Source organism: Schistocerca piceifrons, chromosome 2, assembly GCF_021461385.2.
Source record: "Schistocerca piceifrons isolate TAMUIC-IGC-003096 chromosome 2, iqSchPice1.1, whole genome shotgun sequence".
NCBI classification, from domain to species: domain Eukaryota; kingdom Metazoa; phylum Arthropoda; class Insecta; order Orthoptera; family Acrididae; genus Schistocerca; species Schistocerca piceifrons.
In genome coordinates, this window is record NC_060139.1 from 780574822 (window position 1) to 780601879 (window position 27058).

General features: G+C 39.2%; 1 protein-coding gene across 1 annotated transcript in view; it reads left to right on the forward strand.

Moving 5' to 3' along the window:
• LOC124777919 overlaps window positions 1–23053 on the forward strand; it is a 242139-nt gene extending 219086 nt beyond the window's left edge. Inside the window, exons 16-17 of the mRNA XM_047253471.1 lie at window positions 678–3553; window positions 20101–23053. Of these exons, the coding sequence (XP_047109427.1) occupies window positions 678–3553; window positions 20101–21591 (4367 nt within the window). The 3' untranslated portion in view covers window positions 21592–23053. The remainder of the gene's footprint in view (window positions 1–677; window positions 3554–20100) is intronic.
• The last annotated feature ends 4005 nt before the right edge of the window (window positions 23054–27058 follow it).

Here is a 27058-nt window from a genome sequence, read left to right on the forward strand (position 1 = left end):
ATGTTTTGTTATAACTCAAAATAGCAATTTTATAATAATTGATGTAATAACAAATCATAACAAAACATAAATCAAATTTTTAACTCTCATTATTCTGGAATCAAAGGGATACAAGTGCATCAGACTTTTACAAATTATGATATAACTGATTGTTTATATTAACCTTTTATTCCAGTATGCAGATGGATAATGGTACAGACTATTTTTATGTATTTAAAAAATCCATATTGCAATATCAAAATATTCAGAAACTGTGTAACTTTTAACTTCAGTTTTCTCAAAACTACAAAAAGGGTACTTATAACCATTTGCTTCGGAGCCCCTCATTCATAAATGTATCAACATGTCTATTCCCCACTTGCAATATATCTAGAAATATTAAGTTCATTATTTGATACTGTAATTGTTCTTACCTCTCTCTCTCGCTCGCTCTCTCTCTCTCTCTCTCTCTCTCTCTCTCTCTCTCTCACACACACACACACACACACACACACACACACACACACCTACCTTATTAGAGCTCCAAAGATTGAGATTGAGCAACTGTTAATTTAATAATAATTTGTGAATCAGTTCATTTTACAATCTGATATGTTCAGATTTTGTTGCAACTGAAATATTTCTGTAATTTTTTATTACTTAATATAAGGAATCACACATATTTTAAAAAATTTCAGGTAAAAATGCCCCAACTTTGGGAAATCTAAAGAACTGGTTGAAGGAGAATCCTACATTTGAAGTAGTGAAACCTAGTGAAGTAACATCAAGCCGAGTAGCTGGGAAGTTGATGTTTCAACATACAAGGAACACAACTGTCCAGACACCACAGGCAAACTTGGAAGAAACTCAGCAGAAGATTTCTCCATCACAGCCAAAGCCATCACCTCAGCAGAAAAGTATTTTATCATACTATCAGCCTGCAAATCAAGCTGTTAACACAGAGGCATCTCAACAGAAACAAGGTGTCCAGAATAAACACTCAGTGGTACAGTCAAAACCAGCACCACACCCACAGAAAGTAATAATTAAGTCACATAATATTACAGACCAGCCTAAAGGACAGCATGTACTATTTGCTTCAGTGAAGGCACCAAAGATCCAGAAACAAACTATTCTCATACCTCCTGAGCAAACAAATAAACTGAGCGTTAAAACAGTGTCCAAGCCAGCTGTTAGTAGTGCTAAATCGGAACCTAAGTCACCAGTTTCCCCCCCACCCTCAAACAAAGGACACATCCAGAATGTAAAGCCATTGCCTATCAATGCTTTACCAAAGGTTTCAGTTACACCAACAGTGAAGGAGTCAGATAAAACACCAATAAAGAAGGTGGAGAATAAACGATTTTCCTCAGATTCAACTAAGAAAGAGGAAGATAAAGAAAAAGATAAGGAAAAGGAGAAAGAGAGAGAAAAGGAAAAGGATAAAGAAAAAAATCCTGGCCCAGAACCAATTAGGCTTAATGTGCGCAAAACGCTTAAAGAACTGTTGCAGTCCCGCATCCAGGAATGTTCTGATCTTCATGTAACTGAAGAAGAGATACAGGACATTGCCCTGAATATAGAGGAAGAAATGCATTCATATTTCAGGGATACTGGTATTAAGTACAAATCCAAATATAGAAGTTTAGTATTTAATATTAAAGATCCCAAAAACTTAACACTTTTTCGAAAAATAGCTGAAAAATCAGTTACACCTCATCAGCTAGTGAGACTTTCACCTGAGGAACTAGCAAATCAGGAATTAGCACAATGGCGAGAAAGGGAGGCAAAACACCAAATAGAAATGATAAAAAAGAATGAATTAGATTTGTTATCCCTAACAAAAACCTATGTAATGAAAACTCATAAAGGAGAACAAGTTATAGAGGCAGATGAGGCCATAAAAGCAGAAGTGCCTGAATTGGTTGACCCATCGACAGTGCCTGATGTTTCCTCTCTTTCAGGAAGCGTAATTCCATCAACAGTTGGAGAGAAGAAACCAGAGGTGAAAGAACAGGAAAAGACCAAAGATAAAATTAAAGATTCTAAAGATAAAGACAGAATTAAAAAGGAAGATAAAGACAAAAATATTGAAAATGAAAAATCAAAACATGAAAAGAAGTCAAGTAAAGACAAAAGTGAAAAACATAGAAAGGATGAGAGAGAATCCTCAAAACGGGATCACCATCACCATCATCATCATGGCTGTAGTCGAAGTGATAGAGACAAACGACACGAAAGTAGGGATCATAAAGAAAAACACAAACGATCTGAAAAAAGTAAACATGATTTGGAGAAGAATAGGGACCATTACAATACTGATGTGAAGAAAGAAAAGAAAGCTGATGAGAATGATAAAGAGGAAAAATCGTACAAAAAGAGCGATTCGGGTGAAAGTGATGAAATAATCAAGCATAAACATTCTGACCATGATAATAAGACTGGAAAAGGATTCACAGAAACTGAGGAGTATAAACCAAGTGTACAATTTGTTAAGGTGGAATCACAAGATATCGATGAAATTATTGACCAGGAGTCTTCGCAAGCAGATCAAGAAAGAATACCTGATGTGGTCTGTATTCCTTCACTCGACTTTGGTGTTACCATCTGGCAAGGGTTTGTCAATATGCCAGATGTTTCAAGATTTTATGCCACTGTGCAACTTTCATCGGGTGATGTGACTACTTCTGAACTTCCCTCTGCAATTGAAATTGTTGGTAGAATTATGCCTGATACAGTCTGGGATTATATATCAAAAATGAAAAAAACTGGAACAAAAGAAATAATAGTCCTTCGATTTACGGCAGCCAATGATGCTGAAAGAATACCGTATATGACACTGTATTCCTATCTAAATGCAAGAAACAGAATGGGAGTTGTTGGTAGTGTGTCAAGAACAATCAAGGACTTCTATATAATGCCACTCTCAGGCCACACACCTTTACCCCAGATTCTGTTGCCAATTGATGGTACTGGATTTGAAGATATCAGGCCTCATTTGTTGCTTGGAATTTTGGTGAGAACCAAGAGAAAGAGGCTGGCACCAGAGAACGAGTATGTTGCTAAAGCACCTAGACATGGTGGTGTAGTGAGGACAGTTGAGAGGAGCTATACTCCACCATTACCTGGCGCAGGACCTGATGCAGTAGGTAGTTTGACTCCCCCTCATCCTCCACCAAGTGTGTCTGACAGTTATACACCGCCAATTTCACCAACTCAGTCACTGTATGCCGGATCACAGCAACAGCTCAGTTTACAGTCCAGATGGTCTGATGACAGAGATTCTGACAAAGATTCTACAGATGATCAAGTCCGAGGTTTCAAGAAATCGGGCCAGCCTTACACTGCAGATGACGATGATGCGCCATATAGTCCTGGTGAAAGTGATGACTATCAAGAAGATTCAGGGGAAGATAACATGCAGTCACCACTGAACACAAAATCAGAACTAGAGCGAAAAATGGAGGAACTGAACAGGAAGATTGAAGAACAGAAACAACAAATTCAGACCATCAGTAGTGCTATTGTCAGCTCTGATTCTGTAGCTGCTGCTTGTGGCCCTAAACAGTATCAGGTATTGTACCTTTTTAAAATTATGTTTTTGGTTTAAGTAGTACTGTAATCAGATACTCATATAGGATATTGTTGCATGCTAACTGTTGAATTTAGATGAAAATTTTCAGATAAGAAATACTGAGAGGCACCACTCACTAGCAAATGAATGATATGGCACAAAGCTACTCAGAAAATTGTTTTATTCAAAGCTTTCACATTGCGGTTGGCTGGAGAAATGCTGCTTTGTGAGCAGGCTATATATATATATATATATATATATATATATATATATATATATATATATATATATATATATATAGACACACACACACTCTCCTGGAAATGGAAAAAAGAACACATTGACACCGGTGTGTCAGACCCACCATACTTGCTCCGGACACTGCGAGAAGGCTGTACAAGCAATGATCACACGCACGGCACAGCGGACACACCAGGAACCGCGGTGTTGGCCGTCGAATGGCGCTAGCTGCGCAGCATTTGTGCACCGCTGCCGTCAGTGGCAGCCAGTTTGCCGTGGCATACGGAGCTCCATCGCAGTCTTTAACACTGGTAGCATGCCGCGACAGCGTGGACGTGAACCGTATGTGCAGTTGACGGACTTTGAGCGAGGGCGTATAGTGGGCATGCGGGAGGCCGGGTGGACGTACCGCCGAATTGCTCAACACGTGGGGCGTGAGGTCTCCACAGTACATCAATGTTGTCGCCAGTGGTCGGCGGAAAGTGCACGTGCCCGTCGACCTGGGACCGGACCGCAGCGATGCACGGATGCACGCCAAGACCGTAGGATCCTACGCAGTGCCGTAGGGGACCGCACCGCCACTTCCCAGCAAATTAGGGACACTGTTGCTCCTGGGGTATCGGCGAGGACCATTCGCAACCGTCTCCATGAAGCTGGGCTACGGTCCCGCACACCGTTAGGCCGTCTTCCGCTCACGCGCCAACATCGTGCAGCCTGCCTCCAGTGGTGTCGCGACAGGCGTGAATGGAGGGACGAATGGAGACGTGTTGTCTTCAGCGATGAGAGTCGCTTCTGCCTTGGTGCCAATGATGGTCGTATGCGTGTTTGGCGCCGTGCAGGTGAGCGCCACAATCAGGACTGCATACGACCGAGGCACACAGGGCCAACACCCGGCATCATGGTGTGGGGAGCGATCTCCTACACTGGCCGTACACCACTGGTGATCGTCGAGGGGACACTGAATAGTGCACGGTACATCCAAACCGTCATCGAACCCATCGCTCTACCATTCCTAGACCGGCAAGGGAACTTGCTGTTCCAACAGGACAATGCACGTCCGCATGTATCCCGTGCCACCCAACGTGCTCTAGAAGGTGTAAGTCAACTACCCTGGCCAGCAAGATCTCCGGATCTGTCCCCCATTGAGCATGTTTGGGACTGGGTGAAGCGTCGTCTCACGCGGTCTGCACGTCCAGCACGAACGCTGGTCCAACTGAGGCGCCAGGTGGAAATGGCATGGCAAGCCGTTCCACAGGACTACATCCAGCATCTCTACGATCGTCTCCATGGGAGAATAGCAGCCTGCATTGCTGCGAAAGGTGGATATACACTGTACTAGTGCCGACATTGTGCATGCTCTGTTGCCTGTGTCTATGTGCCTGTGGTTCTGTCAGTGTGATCATGTGATGTATCTGACCTCAGGAATGTGTCAATAAAGTTTCCCCTTCATGGGACAATGAATTCACGGTGTTCTTATTTCAATTTCCAGGAATATATATATATGAAATGCTGCTTTGTGAGCAGGCTATATATATATATATATATATATATATATATATATATATGAATATAATAGAGGGAAACATTCCACGTGGGAAAAATATATCTAAAAAATATATCTAAAAAGAAAGATGATGAAACTTACCAAACAAAAGCGCTGGCAGGTCGATAGACACACAAACAAACACAAACATACACACAAAATTCTAGCTTTCGCAACCAATGGTTGCCTCGTCAGGAAAGAGGGAAGGAGAAGGAAAGACAAAAGGATATGGGTTTTAAGGGAGAGGGTAAGGAGTCATTCCAATCCCGGGAGCGGAAAGACTTACCTTAGGGGGAAAAAAGGACAGGTATACACTCGCACACACACACATATCCATCCACACACACACACATGTATATATATATATATATATATATATATATATATATATATATATATATAACGAAAGAGCTGGCAGGTCGATAGACACACAAACATACACACAAAATTCAAGCTTTCGCAACAAACTGTTGCCTCATCAGGAAAGAGGGAAGGAGAGGGGAAGACGAAAGGAAGTGGGTTTTAAGGGAGAGGGTAAGGAGTCATTCCAATCCCGGGAGTGGAAAGACTTACCTTTGGGGGAAAAAAGGACAGGTATACACTCGCACACACGCACATATCCATCCATACATACAGACACAAGCAGACATATTTAAAGACAAAGAGTTTGGGGAGAGATGTCAGTCGAGGTGGAAGTACAGAGGCAAAGAAGTTGTTGAAAGACAGGTGAGGTATGAGTGGCGGCAACTTGAAATTAGCGGAGATTGAGGCCTGTCGGATAACGAGAAGAGAGGATATACTGAAGGGCAAGTTCCCATCTCCGGAGTTCGGATAGGTTGGTGTTGGTGGGAAGTATCCAGATATCCCGGACGGTGTAACACTGTGCCAAGATGTGCTGGCTGTGCACCAAGGCATGTTTAGCCACAGGGTGATCCTCATTACCAACAAACACTGTCTGCCTGTGTCCATTCATGCGAATGGACAGTTTGTTGCTGGTCATTCCCACATAGAATGCATCACAGTGTAGACAGGTCAGGTGGGTGCTTTCACACGTGACTCTGCCTTTGATGGTGTACACCTTCCGGGTTACAGGACTGGAGTAGGTGGTGGTGGGAGGGTGCATGGGACAGGTTTTGCACCGGGGGCGGTTACAAGGATAGGAGCCAGAGGGTAGGGAAGGAGGTTTGGGGATTTTCTTTTCAGGGCAGGATTTGAGGAAGTCGTATCCCTGCTGGAGAGCCACATTCAGAGTCTGGTCCAGTCCCGGAAAGTATCCTGTCACAAGTGGGGCACTTTTGTGGTTCTTCTGTGGGGGATTCTGGGTTTGAGGGGATGAGGAAGTGGCTCTGGTTATTTGCTTCTGTACCAGGTCGGGAGGGTAGTTGCGGGATGTGAAAGCTATTGTCAGGTTGTTGGTGTAATGGTTCAGGGATTCCGGACTGGAGCAGATTTGTTTGCCACGAAGACCTAGGCTGTAGGGAAGGGACCGTTTGATGTGGAATGGGTGGCAGCTGTCATAATGGAGGTACTGTTGCTTGTTGGTAGGTTTGATGTGGAAATCCTTTCCTTTCACGCCGATCACCTGCCACCCTACCTAAAACCTCTTTCCTCATTACTTTAGCCAGCTTCATCCTGACCCACAACTTCTTCACTTTTGAAGGCCAGACATACCAACAATTAAAGGGAACAGCCATGGGTACCAGGATGGCCCCCTCGTACGCCGACCTATTCATGGGTCGCTTAGAGGAAGCCTTCTTGGTTACCCAGGTCTCCCAACCCAAAGTTTGGTACAGATTTATTGATGACATCTTCATGATCTGGACTCACAGTGAAGAAGAACTCCAGAATTTCCTATCCAACCTCAACTCCTTTGCTTCCATCAGATTCACCTGGTCCTACTCCAAATCCCATGCCACTTTCCTTGACGTTGACCTCGACCTGTCCAATGGCCAACTTCACACGTCCGTCCACATCAAACCCACCAACAAGCAACAGTACCTCCATTATGACAGCTGCCACCCATTCCACATCAAACGGTCCCTTCCCTACAGCCTAGGTCTTCGTGGCAAACAAATCTGCACAAGTCCGGAATCCCTGAACCATTACACCAAAAACCTGAAAACAGCTTTCGCATCCCCCAACTACCCTCCCGACCTGGTACAGAAGCAAATAACCAGAGCCACTTCCTCATCTCCTCAAACCCAGAACCTCCCACAGAAGAACCCCAAAAGTGCCCCACTTGTGACAGGATACTTTCCGGGACTGGATCAGACTCTGAATGTGGCTCTCCAGCAGGGATACAACTTCCTCAAATCCTACCCTGAAATGAGATCCATCCTTCATGAAATCCTCCCCACTCCACCAAGAGTGTCTTTCCGCCGTCCACCTAACCTTCGTAACCTGTTAGTTTATCCCTATGAAATCCCCAAACCACCTTCCCTACCCTCTGGCTCCTACCCTTGTAATCGCCCCCGGTGTAAAACCTGTCCCATGCACCCTCCCACCACCACCTACTCCAGTCCTGTAACCCGGAAGGTGTACACCATCAAAGGCAGAGCCACGTGTGAAAGCACCCACGTGATTTACCAACTGACCTGCCTACACTGTGATGCATTCTATGTGGGAATGACCAGCAACAAACTGTCCATTCGCATGAATGGACACAGGCAGACAGTGTTTGTTGGTAATGAGGATCACCCTTTGGCTAAACATGTCTTGGTGCACAGCCAGCACATCTTGGCACAGTGTTACACCGTCCGGGTTATCTGGATACTTCCCACCAACACCAACCTATCCGAACTCTGGAGATAGGAATTTGCCCTTCAATATATCCTCTCTTCTCGTTATCCGCCAGGCCTCAATCTCCGCTAATTTCAAGTTGCCGCCACTCATACCTCACCTGTCTTTCAACAACTTTCTTGCCTCTACACTTCCGCCTCGACTGACATCTCTGCCCAAACTCTTTGTCTTTAAATATGTCTGCTTGTGTCTGTATGTGTGGATGGATATGTGTGTGTGTGAGTGTGTATACCTGTCCTTTTTTCCCCCTAAGGTAAGTCTTTCCGCTCCCGGGATTGGAATGACTCCTTACCCTCTCCCTTAAAACCCACATCCTTTCGTCTTTCCCTCTCCTTCCCTCTTTCCTGATGAGGCAACAGTTTGTTGCGAAAGCTTGAATTTTGTTTGTTTGTTTGTGTGTCTGTCGACCTGCCAGCACTTATATATATATATATAAAATTTTCTTTTTGGGGGTGGGGGGGGAGTGTTATGTAGGAAAGGGGAAACTGTTTGACATGAAAGGTTCTAAAGTATTGTTAGGATAAGGACAGGAGGAAGCAGATAGTTCTCATAGCAGTGGCATCCACATTTTGTCACTGTCACTGAGAGCCAAATGTCTCCTCATTTCCTAATTCTTTCATACCTGCAGGACGTATTTGGGAGGTCCGCCAGTCACTTCTATTGGAATTTCATCTCAGTTGTCATTCATAAAAGGAATAGGAGACAACACTGGGGAAGCGTATTGCCATTTTAAAGTAGGATTACTACAGCACTTGAATGACAAATAATACACATTTGGTGTAACTTGGATAAAGGATACTACCAAAAATCCAAGTCTTCTTGCGTCCTTTTTATAAACAGTCCCTGATGAACAGTTCATCACCAGTCATAATAGAGAATGGCAATTATAGTTATCTTGTAAGAGATAACGAAAATGGTAGTAGAAAACAGTCGTAAGTAAGGACCGGAAGAATTCATATTTTGCAATATATGTGCAAAACTTGCTTCAAAATGTGAAAATGTGAATTTACCTAATAGATTCTATTCCACAGTGAATTTTGTCCAGATGAACTATTTTACAAGAGTTAGTTTGAAATAGCTTCGTTTTCTGCATATGAATATTGAAAATGTAAACAATTTTCAGTTACTAGTATTGCACATCATCAGGCAAAGCCCTGTTTGGAAAGATAATATGTGTAAGAATGTGTTTGCAAAATAAAAAGTATGTGAACACAACAAAGTATAAGTGCTCTGGTCCCATGTCAAATGTGGTTGGCTGAGTGATCTGCTAAATATGGCGGTGTGTAATGCAACATAGCTTTCATTCATCTGTGGGACCTAATATCTTATAACAAAAAAAATGTAAGTTTGTTCGTTAGCTAAAGTCCAAGAGTCGGTATAATGTGGACAATTTTAACATGACCATTTTAGGTGATTGTTGTTTTGGGCTACAGTTAGATTGAATACTACCAAAGGTTGGACCTGAACTGCCTCATTAACAGTAGTCTGCCAAACTCAACAAGCAATTGTGTGATAGTCATTTCTGAATGCTTTCTTTCTTTTCTTATTTTGAAATGAATGAAGTGATTAATCCTTGTCCATCAAAGTTTTTGATAACGACCCTCACAACACCAGAAGGGATCAGTGACCCTGTGACTGTGTGTCAATTCTGTTTTCGCATAACATGGGTGTAGGCTGCAGCCCTGTTATAGGGAGGCAGGGCTCGGTTACCAACACTACTAGTCTCCTTTCTGGCAGGTAAAATTCTTGTTTGTAATACACTCATGGCCATCTGGTGTATACAGTGTCCACACTGTGCACTATAGTGATTGGAAAACAAAACCTGTTGCATATTTCGAACTTAAGAAATTCTCCCCCTCACATTCAAATATACTTATTTTATTTTTGGTTCTATTTCTGCGTTGTTAGTTCTATCTGTAGCATTGTCAAATATGAGTCGCATGGCTGTGAATGCCATGAAAGTCAAAATTAATACTCTGCAGATTTTGTAATCATCGAATTGGGTGGGAAAAGAAAAATAATGTCAAGAAACACCTTAAATCTGACACATTCAGTTCACTGGTGGGAAAATACAACTGCTTCCCAACAGAACAGTCATTTGTTGAAAGCTTAAATACAGCCAAGAGCACCACTTAAAAAGTTACAAATAGTGCAGTTCATGACATAAGTTCATGGCTTGTAGAAAATAAACTAACACTAAATCACAGTAAGACTCAAGTTCTTACAATTTCTAACACACAATTCAACAAAACCCAACGTTTTAATTTCACAGAATGGGGATATGATCAGTGAAACTAAACAGTTCAAATTTCTGGGTGTTCAGACATATAGTAAACTTTTGTGGAAAGCCCACATTCAGCTGCCATTTTTACTATTTGAACGGTATCTGAAGCAAGTGATCGTTTGACACAAAATTTAGTCTACTTTGCTTATTTTCATTCACTTATGTCATATGGTATTATATTTTGGGGTAACTCTCCCCTTTCTAAAAGGATATTTTTGGCTCAGAAACAAAAGGTTCTGGCAATAAGTGGTGTAAGTTCATGAACCTTTTGTCGACCCCTGTTCACTAGTCAGGGTATTTCAACATGGATCTCTCAATACATATATATTCTTTACTGGCATTTCTTGTTAACAGTATCAGCTTATTCGCAAGAATAAGCAGCTTTCACTCGGTTAATACTCGGCAGAAATCAAACCTGCAATTGGTTCGGACTTCTTAACTTTTGTGCAGAAAGGTGTGCAGTACACTGCTGCATACATTTTCAGTAAGCTACCACAAGAATTCAAAAATCTTAGCAGTAATCCATGTGCTTTCAAATCTAAACATAAGTGTTTACTCATGGGTCACTCCTTCTATTCTGTCGAGGAGTTCCTTGAAAAATTAAGCTGATTCTTGTTGTGTTGTTGAGTGCATTTACTTAAACTTGTGGCTTGACTTTATTTGGTTTCATAAACATTTGACTTTTATCTGTTACTACTTTTACGTTGTAATTTCATGTACTGACATGTTCCATGACCTTGGAGATTTACTCCTCAGTTTGGTCCTACAGAACTTGATGTGTAAATAAATGAAAGAAGAAAACGAAGCCCATTTTGGAGGAGGGGGAATTGGGGAACCTGTTGAAAAGCAAACGTTCCAGTAAAAAAGTTCTTCAGTCCATACTTTTTTGACTCTCACTTTTAAACCACTAAGTTGGTTTCATTTATGTATTACAACCACCTTTTAAATATGTGTGTCTAATCATTTATAAACAGAACAATAGATGCAAATTTTGCCAAAAACACATGTGAATTTCACCAAAAATAAAAGCTACACTTTCCAGTTGGTAGTTATATTCATCGGATAAGAGTGTTTGTGAAAATTTTAATAATTTTTTTCATAAATTTGCTGTTGAACTTGAAGGCACTAACCTCTAAAATTTCCTCAGATTCCTATATTTACTTTGAAATAAAAACTCACTTGAAAAATAGGGGGCAGAGTAATTCAGAATTGAACGTTGCACCTCAAACACACTGTTGCTATTCCCGCTCAGTAAAGTTAACATCTACGTAATCTGTGTGTTTATGAATCATTAGTTACAAATCGGTGGTGTGGAATAAAATTTAATGTATGATCAGTACGAATACTGTATATACACAAATATAAGCCACACTTTTTTTTCCGGTTCTTGGAATTCAAAGAACTGTCTGTGGCCTAGAATTGAGTGCAAAGCAAATATGAAACTATGAAAAATAGCACTAGGAGCTGCCACAACTAACTTTTGCCATCGAATATCAGTAGTGCTAAACAGGGGTGCTGTGAAAGTGCAAACATGAATACTACTGGTGTCAAAACTTCTGCACTAGTAAAAATACAAAAAAAAGAAAGTAAAAGTTGAGTCTCTGGAGTGGCTTAGATTCGGGTAAATATGATATTTTTGCCCTCGAACCCAGTTTGACAAAGTACAAATTTTTGTTTAAGTTGATGCATGTAAGCAAACAGTATTTCTTTATCTCAAGATGCTGCATGATGATTTGGTTGTCCTCTGTTTGTGTACCATTCTAGAGAATTTATTTCTTAGATTGCTGAAAGAAATATTTCATTATTTTTATACATGCATAGGTGATTTTTCCTTGTGACTTTTTTACTGAAGGGGGGAGGATCTGTGCCTGGACACAGGTAATCCTGAAGCAGTTCACTTGAGATTTACCAGCTGATTGAATGTGGCCTTGCTCACTTCTTAACACTGCTAGTAATGGATCCACGGTTGGTTTATTCAGGGGAGGAGACTAAACTGCGAGGTTATCGGTCCCATCGGATTAGGGAAGGATGGAAAAGGAAGGCGGCCGTACGCTTTCAAAGGATAAATGTTTATTGGGATCAGGAGTATCATCCTTCTGTTATCCTTTGTTATTATTCAGATTGTCATTGCCCATGTTTTCCACAATGACTTTTCTCAGGATAATTATTGTCGACGACTTTTCTTCACATTTCTGTATTGGTGGTATATCGATTAATATTTTGAAAACGAGTTTGTTTAATGTTTGAATAAACTTCTTTCTCTTCATTTTTATTCTTCTTTCGCCTTCTTCCTCCTTCTCCTTCCCATTCGGAAATTAATGTAACTGTTGACTCCATCGTATGATTGCCCTGTGTGTCATCCTTCTTTGGGTTTAGATAAAAATTATTGGTACAGGAGATGACTTTCTTGTCTCATCTCTTGCTAGTGGAAGAACCGTTACTTTCGGTAGTTTTGAACATCATTGATAATTTTATAAAAATTGAATTACTTGCAGATATCACTGCTTCTGATTTTCTCTTACAAAGTCACTCTGTTGGTAAACTGTGAAAATCTCATTTCAGATCTTTCTATCATGCTCTTATCTCGTTGCTTTAGTATCCATGTCTGACTTCTTTTGAACAATGCAGTTTTAGAGATGATGATGATGATCTTCTTCTTCTTCAACTTCCAGTCCCTGGTGTGGTCTTTTTAAAATATAATCCTCTCCATTTCTTTAAAGTCAGTACCGCCATTAGACTTGTTTATTTGCAGTGTTACATTGTCTAAGGGTCGATATTTCTGGTAAAGCCATTGCTTTGTTTCATCACTGAAATGAAGCAGCAGGCTTTACCAGAAACATCGACCCTTTGACAATGTATCTAATAGTGTATTTTCAATACAAGAGTATGCCATCTTAGGCACTGTATAACACTTAAAACACTTGATAATGACACTTTGAAGCCGAAATCATGATTGTGTAAGTGTAACTGTAACACTTGCAAATTAACAACAGCCTAATGGCGGTACTGACTTTCACCATGCTATTCTCTACGCTATTTATCTCGTATCTTCTCCTCATCACACATTCTTTTGCTCCAATGATCCACATGTCTCTTGGTCTTCCTTTAGGTCCTTTGCATCATGTTGACATTTCATGGGCATGTCTGCCAACTCCCATTCTTTTACATGCCCATACCATTGTTTCTTGTAATACACCCTTACTATTGTAATTGTCTCTTTCCTATGATCTCTTGCATGAGTTAATATTTCTCTCTCCATCTCATTTCTTTCTCTATCCATTCTTGTAAGTCTTATTCTGCTTCTCTGAAATTTCATCTTGCAAGTGTGTATCTTGCTCGCATGCCTCTTCTTCATTGCCGACATTTCTAATGCATACATGAGTATTGGGGCATAATATGCTCAGTGTAACACCTGTTTGCATTTTGGCAATTCATCCTTGCTTCAGACCTGGCTCCTTGCATTCTGCAGGAAACCATCGGCTTGCATTCCACTTTATTAATCTCCTTATCATTCCTTCTGCTGCCTTCTGTTATGTTCCCCAGGTACTTGAAACTTTGCACTTCCTTCAGTACTTGCCCTCTTAATACTTGCATCCATTGCTACTCTCCTCTTATTCCTCATTGTCACCATTATTTACACTTCTTTGCATTAAATTTCAATTCATAATGTCTCATACCGTTTCCTCCAATATATCTAGCCTTTCTTTTACAGGAAAACCCGAAATTAGCAAACCCACTTTCATGGATATCCTGCTTTCAACAAATACTTCAGTAGGTTCCAACAAAACTTCCATAAGACAAATGTTGTTCTTCATCACTTTTAATGAATCACACTTTAAGAAAAATTCCACTTTTAAGGAATAAGCATGAAACATTCTAAAATTCAATTCTTACATAACTCCTAACATGTCCAAGTGAATTTCAGATTCCTTTCAGTTTCTTGCACAGATTTTTTGTTGTGTGATGGCAGTATATGGCAATCAGTTCTTTTGCTCAATGCCAGCAGAAGAATTGAACAGATCAGAAACAGATTTCTATTTTGCCTATCAGGTCAAATGATCTGTCGGCACAAACTCTAAGTTATGAAGCACAAGGCATGAAGTGTTATCTTTGTTATTGTTAAATTTATCGGTTTTACTTTGGTGGATTTATGGCTTGTAAATGTAGAAAACTCGAGATTTAGCAAAAGCTGACCATAATCTTTGATCTCGGAAGACAATTGCATCATAAAACTCTGATATAAAGAATAATTTGGCACCGTCTTCATTGTGCAGTATTCTCAAGCACCAGGGAAGCAGTTTACAGGATGTATACATTCCGAGAAATTTAGAATTCTGTGATTTTTTCATTGTTTTAGTTTTCAATTTAATTTTTGTAATTTTGGCTGTTGGAAGAACTGATACTCTAACAAAAAATTTTTACTCAGCACATTACTGCAGAATAATACTGCAGCAATAAAACAAACAAGAGAATAACATCAAAAGAAAACTTCAGCTGCAAAGAAAAGGCACATTACAAGAACAAATCCCAGTGCACACACAAGCATCAGCTGATAGGCTTTGGGATGGAGACTGTTCAATACTTTGTAACAACTGACTGCTCTTGATGAGCATGACGTTACAATTGTTTACATTTCTAATAGGTCATGGGAAAGTATTGCAAGTGGTCGTTTGAAAAGCATTACTTTCAAAGCAAATATCCTTTTACATGAGATGAATTCCGTCACGTGTGAGAATGTGTGACAAATTTCTTAAAACACGGAACGTTTGACTCTCATTCAAAACTTAATACTGAGGACCAACCATTTAGAAAAATTTTGGGCCCAGATGACCAGCCATTTATGCCATCATTTAAAAATTGCCTTGAAGAGTGCTGTTGAAAATTTTAGTATGCTGAACAACTGGTTAGATTGTTGTAAAAAAATATGGTAATCTCTCATTTCAGAGTGTAAGTGGGGAGATTGAAGCTGTGGACTTAGAAGGTGCAAACCATTGGAAGAACTTTACAGTGCCATAATTAATTATAAGCCCAGACACATTTTTAGTGCAAATGAAATTGGCCTCTTTTACAATTTACTGCCTGAGAAAATGTATTCTGTAAAGAAAGAAATGAGGTATAGATATTAAAAAAGTAAAGGAAGAATCACTGCGCTAGTGTTTGTAAATAGTGATGAAAGTGAGAAGTTGCCTTCACTGATAATAGGGAAATTTAAACTTGCAGGTTTTTTTAAAACATAAAACACTACCTTATACTTAAGAGTAGAAAGCAATGTGTGAATGACATTTGGAATCTTTACAAGACTTCTTAGTGTTTAGATGTGACGATGAGTGCAGCAGGTAGAAAAATAGTGCTTATTGTTGATTGATGCCCTGTATACCCCAGGGAAGTGTGATATTCCAGGGCTGCAAGTCACCTGCCGCCTTTGAACCTGGGCGTAATACACTATGTTAAAGGCAGATGCAAAGTAACAGTATCCAGAAATGAATTGCATTCCTGGAGAGGAAGGAAGTTATGATTCAACATTCTGGAGGCTATGCATATGTTTGTTGTGGCCTGAAATTATATAATACAACAAACTGTGTTAAATCGTTTTGCATATGCTGTTTGTTGTACATCAGTTGCTGTTGAAGACAATTGTACCAGAAGAAGAAGAATGGCGTGGATTCACAGATATCCTTGAAGATGTGACATTCCAGTTCATTGTTTCTTGTGATGAAGACTTTCTGACTTCCACACTCAAGTTGAATTTAAGTAGAAGTGTGAAATGCTAGTGCAGGAACACACTGAGGTAGGAGATGGTGGTGGTGATCCTGATGATGGTAATAGTAAGTAGAAGAAGCAGGAGGAGGCCATTTCACCAAGTTTTGTAGCTGCTGTGCTCTGAATTGACACCATCAGGAACTACATTTCCTTTTTTAATGTCACAGAGTCAGTTTTCGCAAAAGTCAACCATCTGGAGTGACAACTTCTGTCACTAAAACATGCTGGAAGGATGAAATAAAAAACTCTTCTTGATTTTTAAGAAAACGAAAAGTGTGTTCTGCAAAAAATGTAATGTGTGTGTGTGTGTGTGTGTGTGTGTGTGTGTGTGTGTGTGTTTAAATTTGTAGCAAATTATTGATGAGTTTGGAATTAAAAGAGATCTTACATCACCTAAATGTATTTGTATTATGATTCTGGGACTCTCCTTACTAGGCAAAACCCCTGTGTAAGAAAAAAGGTATTTAGGTCTGCAGAGATTTGCTAAAAATGGGTACTACTATACCTCTCCTCCTCAGTTTCCTGACACCATTAAGTCATCTTTAATACCACTGAAATCGTACCGTCATCTCTGATTTGTGCTGCCATTTCATAAATTGTCTCATCTATAACAGTGATCAGACATACAGATTGTAATGCACTTCTTTGCTCTAGCCCACTTTTCTGTTCAAACCAGTCTGCCTTGTCTCCTCCTCATTTTACACAATTCTCACTTTCGTTATACATCGCCTGTATTCTTCTAATAGTCAGTCTTCCAATTCCCCTTTTCTGAAGGGTTTCCCAGATCGTTCTGCTTTTCACACTATCATACGCCTTCTCAGTGCACAGGAATGCCATTACTAAATTTATACCACTTTTGCAGTGTCTCTTTGAAGCTGCATTACACTAAAAATTAGATCAACTGTCGTCCTTCCTGGTCTAAACCCATATTGTTCCTTTCTCAGTCCTCCTGCCTACTACCCTCCACAAATGCTTTTCCAAAATCTTCTTGAATACCTTGGCAGCATGACATATTGCCTCATTTCCTTCTTTATTTATCCTTAACCACTCCAGTATCTTATTTCACTCACTGTCCTCTTCCATCATTTTTGTCTACTCTTCCACCTGTTTCTTCTTCTGCTGCTCTTCTGCTACCTCTCACGTAGCCATCTTCTTCTTAGCATATTCTTTTTTTTGCTATGTCTGTTTCTTTTCTGAAACAATGGACAGAACTCTTTGTTTTTCTTTGAAATTTTCTCCCTCCTGTACGAGTCCATGAGGCTGTTTCTTTTCACCTCTTTGCATCACTAGCTCTTGAGCACACTTTCTGCTGTTATGTTTTGAACTTCCCCTTCCACCTCTAATGACAATGAACTTTTGTACATTGATCTTTACTGTTTTCTGAAATTCATCTTTGTATTTATCGTCTTTCAACTCCCACACTCTTGTCTAGATGATAATGATATGGATTCCAAGAATTTAAAAAATTTTTGTTGTGTGTTTCCCAATGAGCCTATTAACACATCCATTCACTCTGTTCTATTTCTAGAGCTAAACCTATTAGATACATTATAACCCAAATATCTAAATGAATTTATCTTTCACGTTCTGTCCGCATTGAGCACTGGTTAACCCATCTGTAAAAATTTGCATGTAGGGCCATTGGTTTTTGTTTCATTGGTTTATGTTTTCATGTTTAGTTAAAATACTTTTCAATTTGTATTTTGAATCTGTTATTAGTGCCCAAACACCCGTGAGAAGTATTGACATAAAATCATTATTTTTCCCAAATGTGTGGTTCCACTCTGCTACTCCTTTACAGTCTTGTTCATTCCATGTACAGGTCAAATAAACTCACTTTTAATTCACTTTTGGAGTGTTGATTACTATTTAATCACCTGTCTTTCTTATTCCCCAATCTCTCTCTTCTAAATTCTCGAAATTACTGACAACTTATGATTACCAAACCAGCAAATTTGTGCCAGATAATGCAACCAATTTCGTTCGTGCCATTCGTAATCATATTCTTGTTAAATTATAGTTTTGTATGTACTGTGGAATACACACATGCCGACATGCACATAGTTAGATGTGAAAAAGGGTTTCTGAATCAGTAAAATTAATCAAGATTTTACGTATTAGGCGACTCCTTGTATACACTCTTGGACAAAAATCAGAACATCTTCCATCTTTTTAGAGTTTCTTAATTCGTTCAAAATTTATTGTTAAATGTTAATGTTCAGTACATGAATTGGTTACATTTACAGATCAATGGCACTGGCACATCTGAGGTAGCAGGTGTGAGCCCATGCTGAAACAGCCGTATTGGCACACAATGTTGTCTCCACAAGCAGCAATATAGACATTGACTCCAGCATGCTCTCAATAATGCAGGTTCAAAATCATACATTACTGGTAGTTGTCGCATAAATTTGCAGATGTAATTTATGGTTTAGGATGGTGCGTGGGCGAGGCATCGTTTTAATAGAAAGAGGTGTATTGTTATGGACAGAAACTTAGTATAGACTGCATTGTCAAAATTATTAACGAAGATTTGTTTGCGTGTCATAATTTGAGGAGATGATGCTGGATTGTGTGGGGAGTCATCAATTATAACATATCAACTTGACCGCGAAATGTAAACTTTTGAAGGATACATTGTGGAAAGAAGTAGTGGAATAACAATTCCACCTCCCAGTGCCCTAGAGAAGATATTGTTGCTTCATTGTAATGCCTGCATTGAGAGTTACAGTTGCCATTGTAAACTGTTTTTGTGAGCTTAAGTTGTTGCTGTCAGGTCTTAAGTTCCATACGTCATACGTGAATGTTAATTTCCAATAATTTGTTCCTTATCTCATAATAGTGAGTTTAGGATTTTTTGCAGTCTGTGTAATTTCAACCTTGGGGGGTAGCTGAACTCCTCATTTGCGCAGCTGTCTGTAGAGCTACAATAGATACTAACACATTTTTGCATACCATATAGCTCCTTGCTGCTGCAGTGACTATTTTGTTTATACTCAAACGAACAGTTAAACCAAAAGGCACTTGATTTCTTGAATCAAAACTCCCATTAAGATTCTCGTAAATTTTGTTTTAGTAGGCTTTCTTGTCAGCAGTAAGTAGAACCTGTCTGTATTTTGTATTTTATCTATCCGTGTAATAATAATCGTGTTTCAGTTACATAACATTTGACACAAATAATACGAAATTTCATACTAGTTAATCACAGATAAGCATCATTAATTAGATTTAGGACTTATTCCCTTCATTTTTATGTTGTGAGTTCTCTGCTCTCAGTATTTTGTCGTGAGTCTGTTTAATAGAAATTGATCTTTTTCTTTTTTTCTTTTGATGGTAGTATGCTACTATACCACATTGTGTGTGTTACCAATTAAGACTCTTTATTTGTGAAGTGTGTGCCCTTTTTAAGTTTTTGTGTGCTTTTTTTGCTTTTAGGGGAAAACATCAGATTTATTTCATGTCTTGTATGAGATATGTTTGAAAAGTAAGGGCCACTTGCTTGTATTGAGATGTTGGCAACTCATAAAAAGTTGTATGAATGCAGCAGCATCTGTTGATTGATTATGAAGCCACAGATATCATTGTTTTGGTTCGGTAATTAGGCTGTGGGTGGAAGCAAACAATAGCTTCAAAAATCCTTGCTAAATTAAGACCCTTACTTATGAAATATACTGTTTTGGTTCGGTAATTAGGCTGTGGGTGGAAGCAAACAATAGCTTCAAAAATCCTTGCTAAATTAAGACCCTTACTTATGAAATATACCTCATACAAAACTGTAACTTGTTAACTGAAAGAGTTCTCAAGTTTCATTAGCTTATGCAGGCAAAAGTAATACAGTCAGAGTTCTTTGGCGCATTTAGTAATTTGTGTAATTGCCAAGTAAAATGCATTTCTATTCATAGTTAACCATTTTTGTTACAGGTAATGAAAAATTATACTGTGATTGGTGATGAAAAAGTGAGCAGCATTACATCTGGTGATGATGAGAATGAAGCATACAGTCCTTCGAGGTCTTTCACACCCCCACCTTCAATCCCATTTATTGGACCTTCAGAAACACAATCTATGCTTCCTTCTCTTCCTTCAAATATATCGATACCTTCGAACCTGCATGAGATATTAGCCAGTATAAAGAAACGTGAAACAGATCTACCAACAGCATCAGGATCAAGGGGAATTGACTTAAAGACAGATCCTATTGTGCAGAATTATGCAAATACTGGTCAAGATGTTGAAATTCCAGGACTAAATGATGATATGAGTAACTCACCTCACTCATATAGTGCAAATAAACAGTTTCAAAGTCCAACGGAGCCGCCATTAGGCCAATCGGCAACATCTGTAGTACCTGCCCTGTTATCACTCTCTACTCCTGTTGTGCACCCTCATAGTATAGCTGCACAAACAATAGAAACAAGATCTCATAGGGATCCTCGTCAACGAAGTTCCGTTCCTTGTGATACATCTATTAAGTCATCTGGAAGTACATTGAGTAAACTGTCTGATGATGATCTCATAAAGAAAGCGGCTGAAATGATGGAAATGGAGCACAAAGATTCGCTTGACACAGACAAACATAATGTGTATCCCCAAAGTATGCCACCCAGTGCAGATAGTTTACACAGCACATCGAGTTCAGTTGGCAAGATACCAGCGCACCAGCCATTACCTCCAGGCGTAGAGGATGAAGACTATGGATCATATGGGACACCTTTTGTTCCATCAGTTCCTTCAGCAAGTGGTTCAGCGACACACAATATACCAATGCCACCACCAGTTCCACCCAGTACAAGTTATCAAGCACCTCTTCCTGCTCCTGTGCCGTATACAGCTACTCGTCGCTATACGCAACCTCCACTAGCGTATAATTTACCAAGAAGCAAAGAGGCTAGTTTCACTTCTTCTTTTTCAGCTAGTTATTCAGATGTGAAGACTGAAATTAAAGTTGCAGAACCAGGCTCATCAAGGAAGAAACGCAAGTTTCATGATGATGTGGTTAGAAGTGATGCAAAGAGAAGTAGGGGGGGATCTCCAATAGTAAGTTCTCGTGATACATGGGATAATAAAGCACCAGTTCCTTTGAGAGGAAGATTTAATATGAGAGGTAGGGGATTTGTTCGTGGTAATAGAGGATTCATGAGGAAGGGAAGGGGCATGGGTCCTAGCAGAGGAAGGTGGGGTGGTCCTCCACCAAGTGAAAAACATTTCAGCAGGCGGTCCCCCCGATACGATGCTAGCATTCGATCAGAATGGGATATGCATATTAAAGACTTTGAACAAAAACATCGTGAGCGTACAAGAGATAAGCATAGAGAGCGAGAGAGGATGCATGATAGGACTACAGTAACGCAGAGGTCATCTCGCAGCAGTAGTAGAAGGAACAGAGACAATGAAAATAGTGATTCTTCGTGAGTAGTGTGGTTGTTGATACAGAAGAAAAGACATTGTTGCTGTAACATAACATGTTCTGTGTTAACTCCTCCAAAATAACTTATTTTGTAGAAGACTTTTGTAACATAGTTAATTACCTATACATATTTTATTTGGTAAAACCGGGGAGGAAAGTGAAGACAGATCTTATCTTTGTACTGAAATTTATTTGTAGTCACTCTTTTTCCTGCCCCACTCTTTCTCCTGCCTGTTGCTGCTGCCACCCTACAGTGCACCCTCCAATTCTCCTGTTCGTCTAAAATCCCACCCCCTCATCCACCCACCTTTACAGACACTTTTTGTTTTATGCGCACATGTTTTATCCATGTATTCGGATGTGTACAGAACACAGAACTTGTTTGTTTCAGCCTTGAAATAAAGATTTGCATTTCATTATGTACATTTCTAAATGTGTGAAGTGTTATGAATTAATGTGGCAGAATTTAGGAGAGAGAGACTAAAAAGGAAAGTAGCAAACTGAGTGAAAGCAAATTTACTCAAGTGTCCCCTGTTTTGTATAAGGACTAGGTGCTGTGAAATTGCTTGAGTGAATATTTTCATAACATTGAACAGTTCTGTGGAAGCACACTTCAGAATTTCCATAGCCTTTCTTGTTGCTTGCTAAGTGACATTTCGAAGTTCTGTAGGTGTGCAGTGTACAGTAGAGTGTCTAAAGGTACCTTTACACAAGTTGAAGTAATTGCTTTGTACAAATATTTTTATATGGTTTGAATGTGTAAATAAGTGTCTTTAACATGTTATAGTTCTGTAAAGAACATTTCACTGTATAATTATTGTAAAGCCTATTTTGAAACCAGTGATCATTTTTCACAACATTCATAAACCAATGTTTTACACATTTCCTGTTTTAAAGGAAATAGTTTATTTCACCTCATTTTTCATTGTAAGGTCCAAATTGAACATAGTGTCTCATTGAAACATGTAATTAATGCATTTTTGCATGTGACTTTTAAAACAAATTAATGTTGTCTGTGTACAGTATGTTTTGTATGGACTAAACAGTGTATGTAATGTGTGAGCAATTTGTTAATTGTGAATTGTAGAATGTATGGTAAAAAGTGCTGTTAGTGTGTTCAGGTGAAGTTCCTTGCCTGAATGAATTGTTTTATTTGTATATGGCAGAAAATTTAATTCAATTTTATTTGTATAAAATATTTACAAAAGTGTGAGAGTTATTTATGAACTGCATATATTAGTACATGTGTATGTCTGTACATAACTGAACTTGTACAGAAGCCTCACTTAAAAGATCTCTTTCAAACTTATGTGGTTGTTCTGACTTCATTTCAGTAGTACTGAACATGAAAAGTATCACCTGTGTAATACTTGTGTTGTTGTGTAAAATATTTTTATGTCCAACATTTGTTTTCTTAGTCATCTATTCCATTTACTGTTGAAAAGGCCATTCCTATTCACAGCATTCTCCCTTTTCCTCGTAATGTTTATCTGTAAAAAATAAATTAATCCTTTATTAACTTTGCATCATAAGTAGGTGAAATGTCAGTGTACATGAATTTACGAAGCATTGCCATCTAGTCAGTTCCTAATGTGTAGATTAAACAGTGATTCACTTGCCCAAGTATTAGTGTATGGTATTCTTTCTGCCAAATGATATCCAAATTGTCAGGATTTAGAAAACTCATAGTTTAGAATAGTCCTAGGTGTTTAGCAATCACGAATGTCATCGATAATATTTGGAAAACTGGTAATGAAAATAGTCCAACTACTACTCATTCTGAAATACCATATGGTAGTGGACAGTGAGTAATGGGAACAACAGAATTGCAAAGATAAGTAGAATTTCTCTGGAGCTCAAATGTCCTGGACATTAAATAAAAATGTTTATTGCTTTAATAAGAGATGCAATATATCTTAAATTGCTGATGATTTGTGGGAAGCTTACAAGGACAATTACATATCACTAACAAAGAAATTTAGATCATAATAAATAAAAGGGAGTAGAGTTAGTTGTTTTGTCCTCTTTTAATTTTGTTTGTATTGTTGTTATTATTAATAATATTCCATGTGGCTCAGTGGCCTCATTCAAGTCTTTAAATTGGATGCCACGTCAGTAATTTGCTTCTCTCTATCTTATACCATTAATCCTACCATTCCTAGTGAAGCCTTCTTACATAACATATTAATGTTACCCTACTCCTTCCACTTCTTTGATAATGTAAAATGTTGTTGATGGAGGTTGTTCCTTGGTTAAAAGACACTGTTAAATTTTGCTTAACCCTTCTTTTATATCTCAAGACTGTGTGTAAAAGATTATCAGATCCATCCTTGTTCTTTTTCACTGATGACAGTAATGATGACTGCCATGCCTTACTTTCTACTTTACCTCCATGTACTCAGCAGTCTTACCTTGTCAGTTAAGTTCTTTTAAATGCCATTTGGCATTTGATACTGAACAACTGAAGTTTTTATATGCTTGTTGTGTGTTATGAAGATGGTTGGTGTCAGATTTTTTTCCGAGCTCCACTTTTCTTTCTGTTGAAGTAGTACTAAGACTTGAGGCAATACGTATCAGAAAAAGGATTGTTTACTATTTTAAATAATATGCAACATTGCCTTTGTACAGAATTCCTTTTGCTGGGAATATGAGTAATTGTTTCCTACATCGTACAGTGCTATGTACACAAATATTCAGCACTGTGTAAATGCAACTCTGGGGTACTTTGCATGCCTGTTTGGAGTTTTTTAGCATCTTTACTTAATAGCTTCCTTGTCTCATGGTTATCAATTTTTACATTAAAATAACCTTCTGTAAATCAAGATAGTTTAAAACAGTGTGTGAATAACACTAGTTTTTTGTGAACTAGTCCTCCTTTCTTCATTTACAGCATTTAGAAAAAAGGTCCAGGAAAGAATTTCTGGTTAGGTTTCCCACAAGTGATGAACATAAAAGTATATAATATTAGCATAAATCTTTGAGCTATACAATGATCCATTGAACACATCTGTGTGTCTGTTTTCTGAAATATTCTATTTAATCCTCTACTTTTTCTGCAGCAAATCATTCAGTATATCACTTCCAGTTTGAATGGTGGCTGCAGCTATTGTCCTTTGTTATTCAGATTGCTTCCCGGTAACTCTTCTAGTGCAGGATTTTGAAATCTTTGTGCTGTTTATTCATGGAAAGCCTCACTCATTTCCAGGAAAAAGGAAACTCCAACAGACTACAATTTCTGGAGAGATTGTGTGTATGGAACCAAAGGCTTTGTTCTCATCTACAAATTCACCCATCACTGAGGCAGTAAATTTTTTAGGAACACTGTCATGCATTAAAACCAGTACTCAGCTGACAAGTGGTACAGTGTCCAAACACCGTGCAAAGAGTGGACATGTCCGAATACTTACATAAATATAGCAGAATGTGCATTCGATCCTTAAATGTTATAATATCCACCTCAACATGTCCAATAAGAAGAAAATTACACTATGAATTGAATGTCGTCAGTAAACATCACAAGGCCCTTAAGGTCATGAGTTGTTCACTAAGTGCAAACCTTCAGCAGAATGTGTCGTACAGGAAAATTCGTAGGTGGCAGCTGCTGCATATATTGTAGATAGTAATGGTGCAACCTTTGTTCAACTCCCTTCATTCACCTGCACTTCGACCCTCACTGGCGCCTCGGCGCTCCTGCCCTCGGCGCACCTCCCCTCAGAGTTCCTCCCCTCATTAATGTCTTGTTGCTCCTCTCCTCGCTGCGGCGTCCCTCCCCTCGCAGCGGCAGCTCGGCACACCTCCCCTCACTGGCACCTCGGCGCTCCTCCTCACACCTCTCCCCGAAACTCCTCCCCTCACATGTTCCTCACTGCCCCTTTCCCTGCCACCACCCCTGCTGTTGCCGTCACCCCCGCCCCTTTTGCTCCCCCCTTGCCCTTTGGCCCTCTCAGAAATGCTGTGATTGCTATAATGCTCCATTGAATTCTTTAACGTGCTCCTCTCTTGATGTTTGTTTTCTCCTCTTTTTATTGAAAAAATCTTTTCCTCAAATCACACTATTTCCCTTGCATACTGACACCCACTTTCAGTTCCTTTCTCCCATCAACAGCAAATCTATTTTTGGCCTTCATATTGATCTATTCCATCTTATCTCCCAGGTGCCTACAAACTTGGAGTGCTATGAGTAAATTTTTTGATTACCTCCTCTTCTCCAGATGTTAGCCCCCCCCCCCCCTCTCTCTCTCTCTCTCTCTCTCTCTCTCTCTCTCTCTCTCTCTCTCTCTCTCACACACACACACACACACACACACACACACACACACACACAACCAAAACAACACTGCCACTCTTGAATTCAAGCAATTGCTTTTTTCACCCCTTGTGTACAGTGATGCCTCTACAGCAGCCATGCATTTACATTACATGAATCAAGAAAGTGAAACACAGTTCTTAGGGCATATCTTTCTGCCCTTATATGTGTGCTATACAACTCAACCAGCATATTGTGCAAATTTACCGCTTCCACTAATTCATCGCACTCCTTTACAAGAGCAGGGCAAGGAACATGTAAATGCTTTTTCTATACCACAAACTGTCGTCATAATTGATGAACTGGCTGAGCTCACCTGTATGAAAAAATCTAATGAACGGATTCTATATGAAATCATTTTATTGCTGCAATGTTCTGATTTGTATCTGTTTTATACCATAATTTCCTCGCCTGTTAGGGATTGTAGTCCCTATAGCAAATGTATCTATTTGCTGTAGGCATCCTAGTAATCTATCAGATGAAAGCAAGCTAACAGAATACTTTGAACTTCTGATTCTTTGACAAATGTTCCGGTAGTTTCATAACCTAATTATCACTTGTCCCGTAGACCATAATTGGAATCTGGTTTCTTTACCAACATAAATTATAAAATTGTACAATACTCTAGAATATCTAGGTACACCAAACATTTTTATGCCCCATTTGTGAGATTTATTTCTTATGTGTTGTGTATGTATTTGAGTATGTATTGAATTATTTTGACAGGAAAATATAACGGGGATTCAAATGAAACCCGGTCACTAGTGTAAAGTAACAGTAACGGTTTTATTTCCTCAAAAATGTAGTTATACACCGTATACATACTCAAAAATAGTCGCCAAAACTGCTGGCACATTTATTCCATTGCGACACTAGCTGATCAATTTCATCCATGAAGAAGCTAGTAGGTCGGATCGAGGCCTGAACCCAATCACACACTTCGTTGTCTGTTGCGAATCAGTGTCTACGAATAGCTTGTTTTAGAAGTGCAAACCCATGAAAGTTACATGGTGAAAGGTCAGGAGTGTATGGTGGATGTTCCAGCATTTCCCACCAAAACCTCTGCAGTGTTGTCTTCAATACGTTGGCCGTATATGGGCAGGCATTATCATGCAGGAGGATAACGCCATTGGACAACATGCCTTGGCGTTTCGTCTTGATAGCTC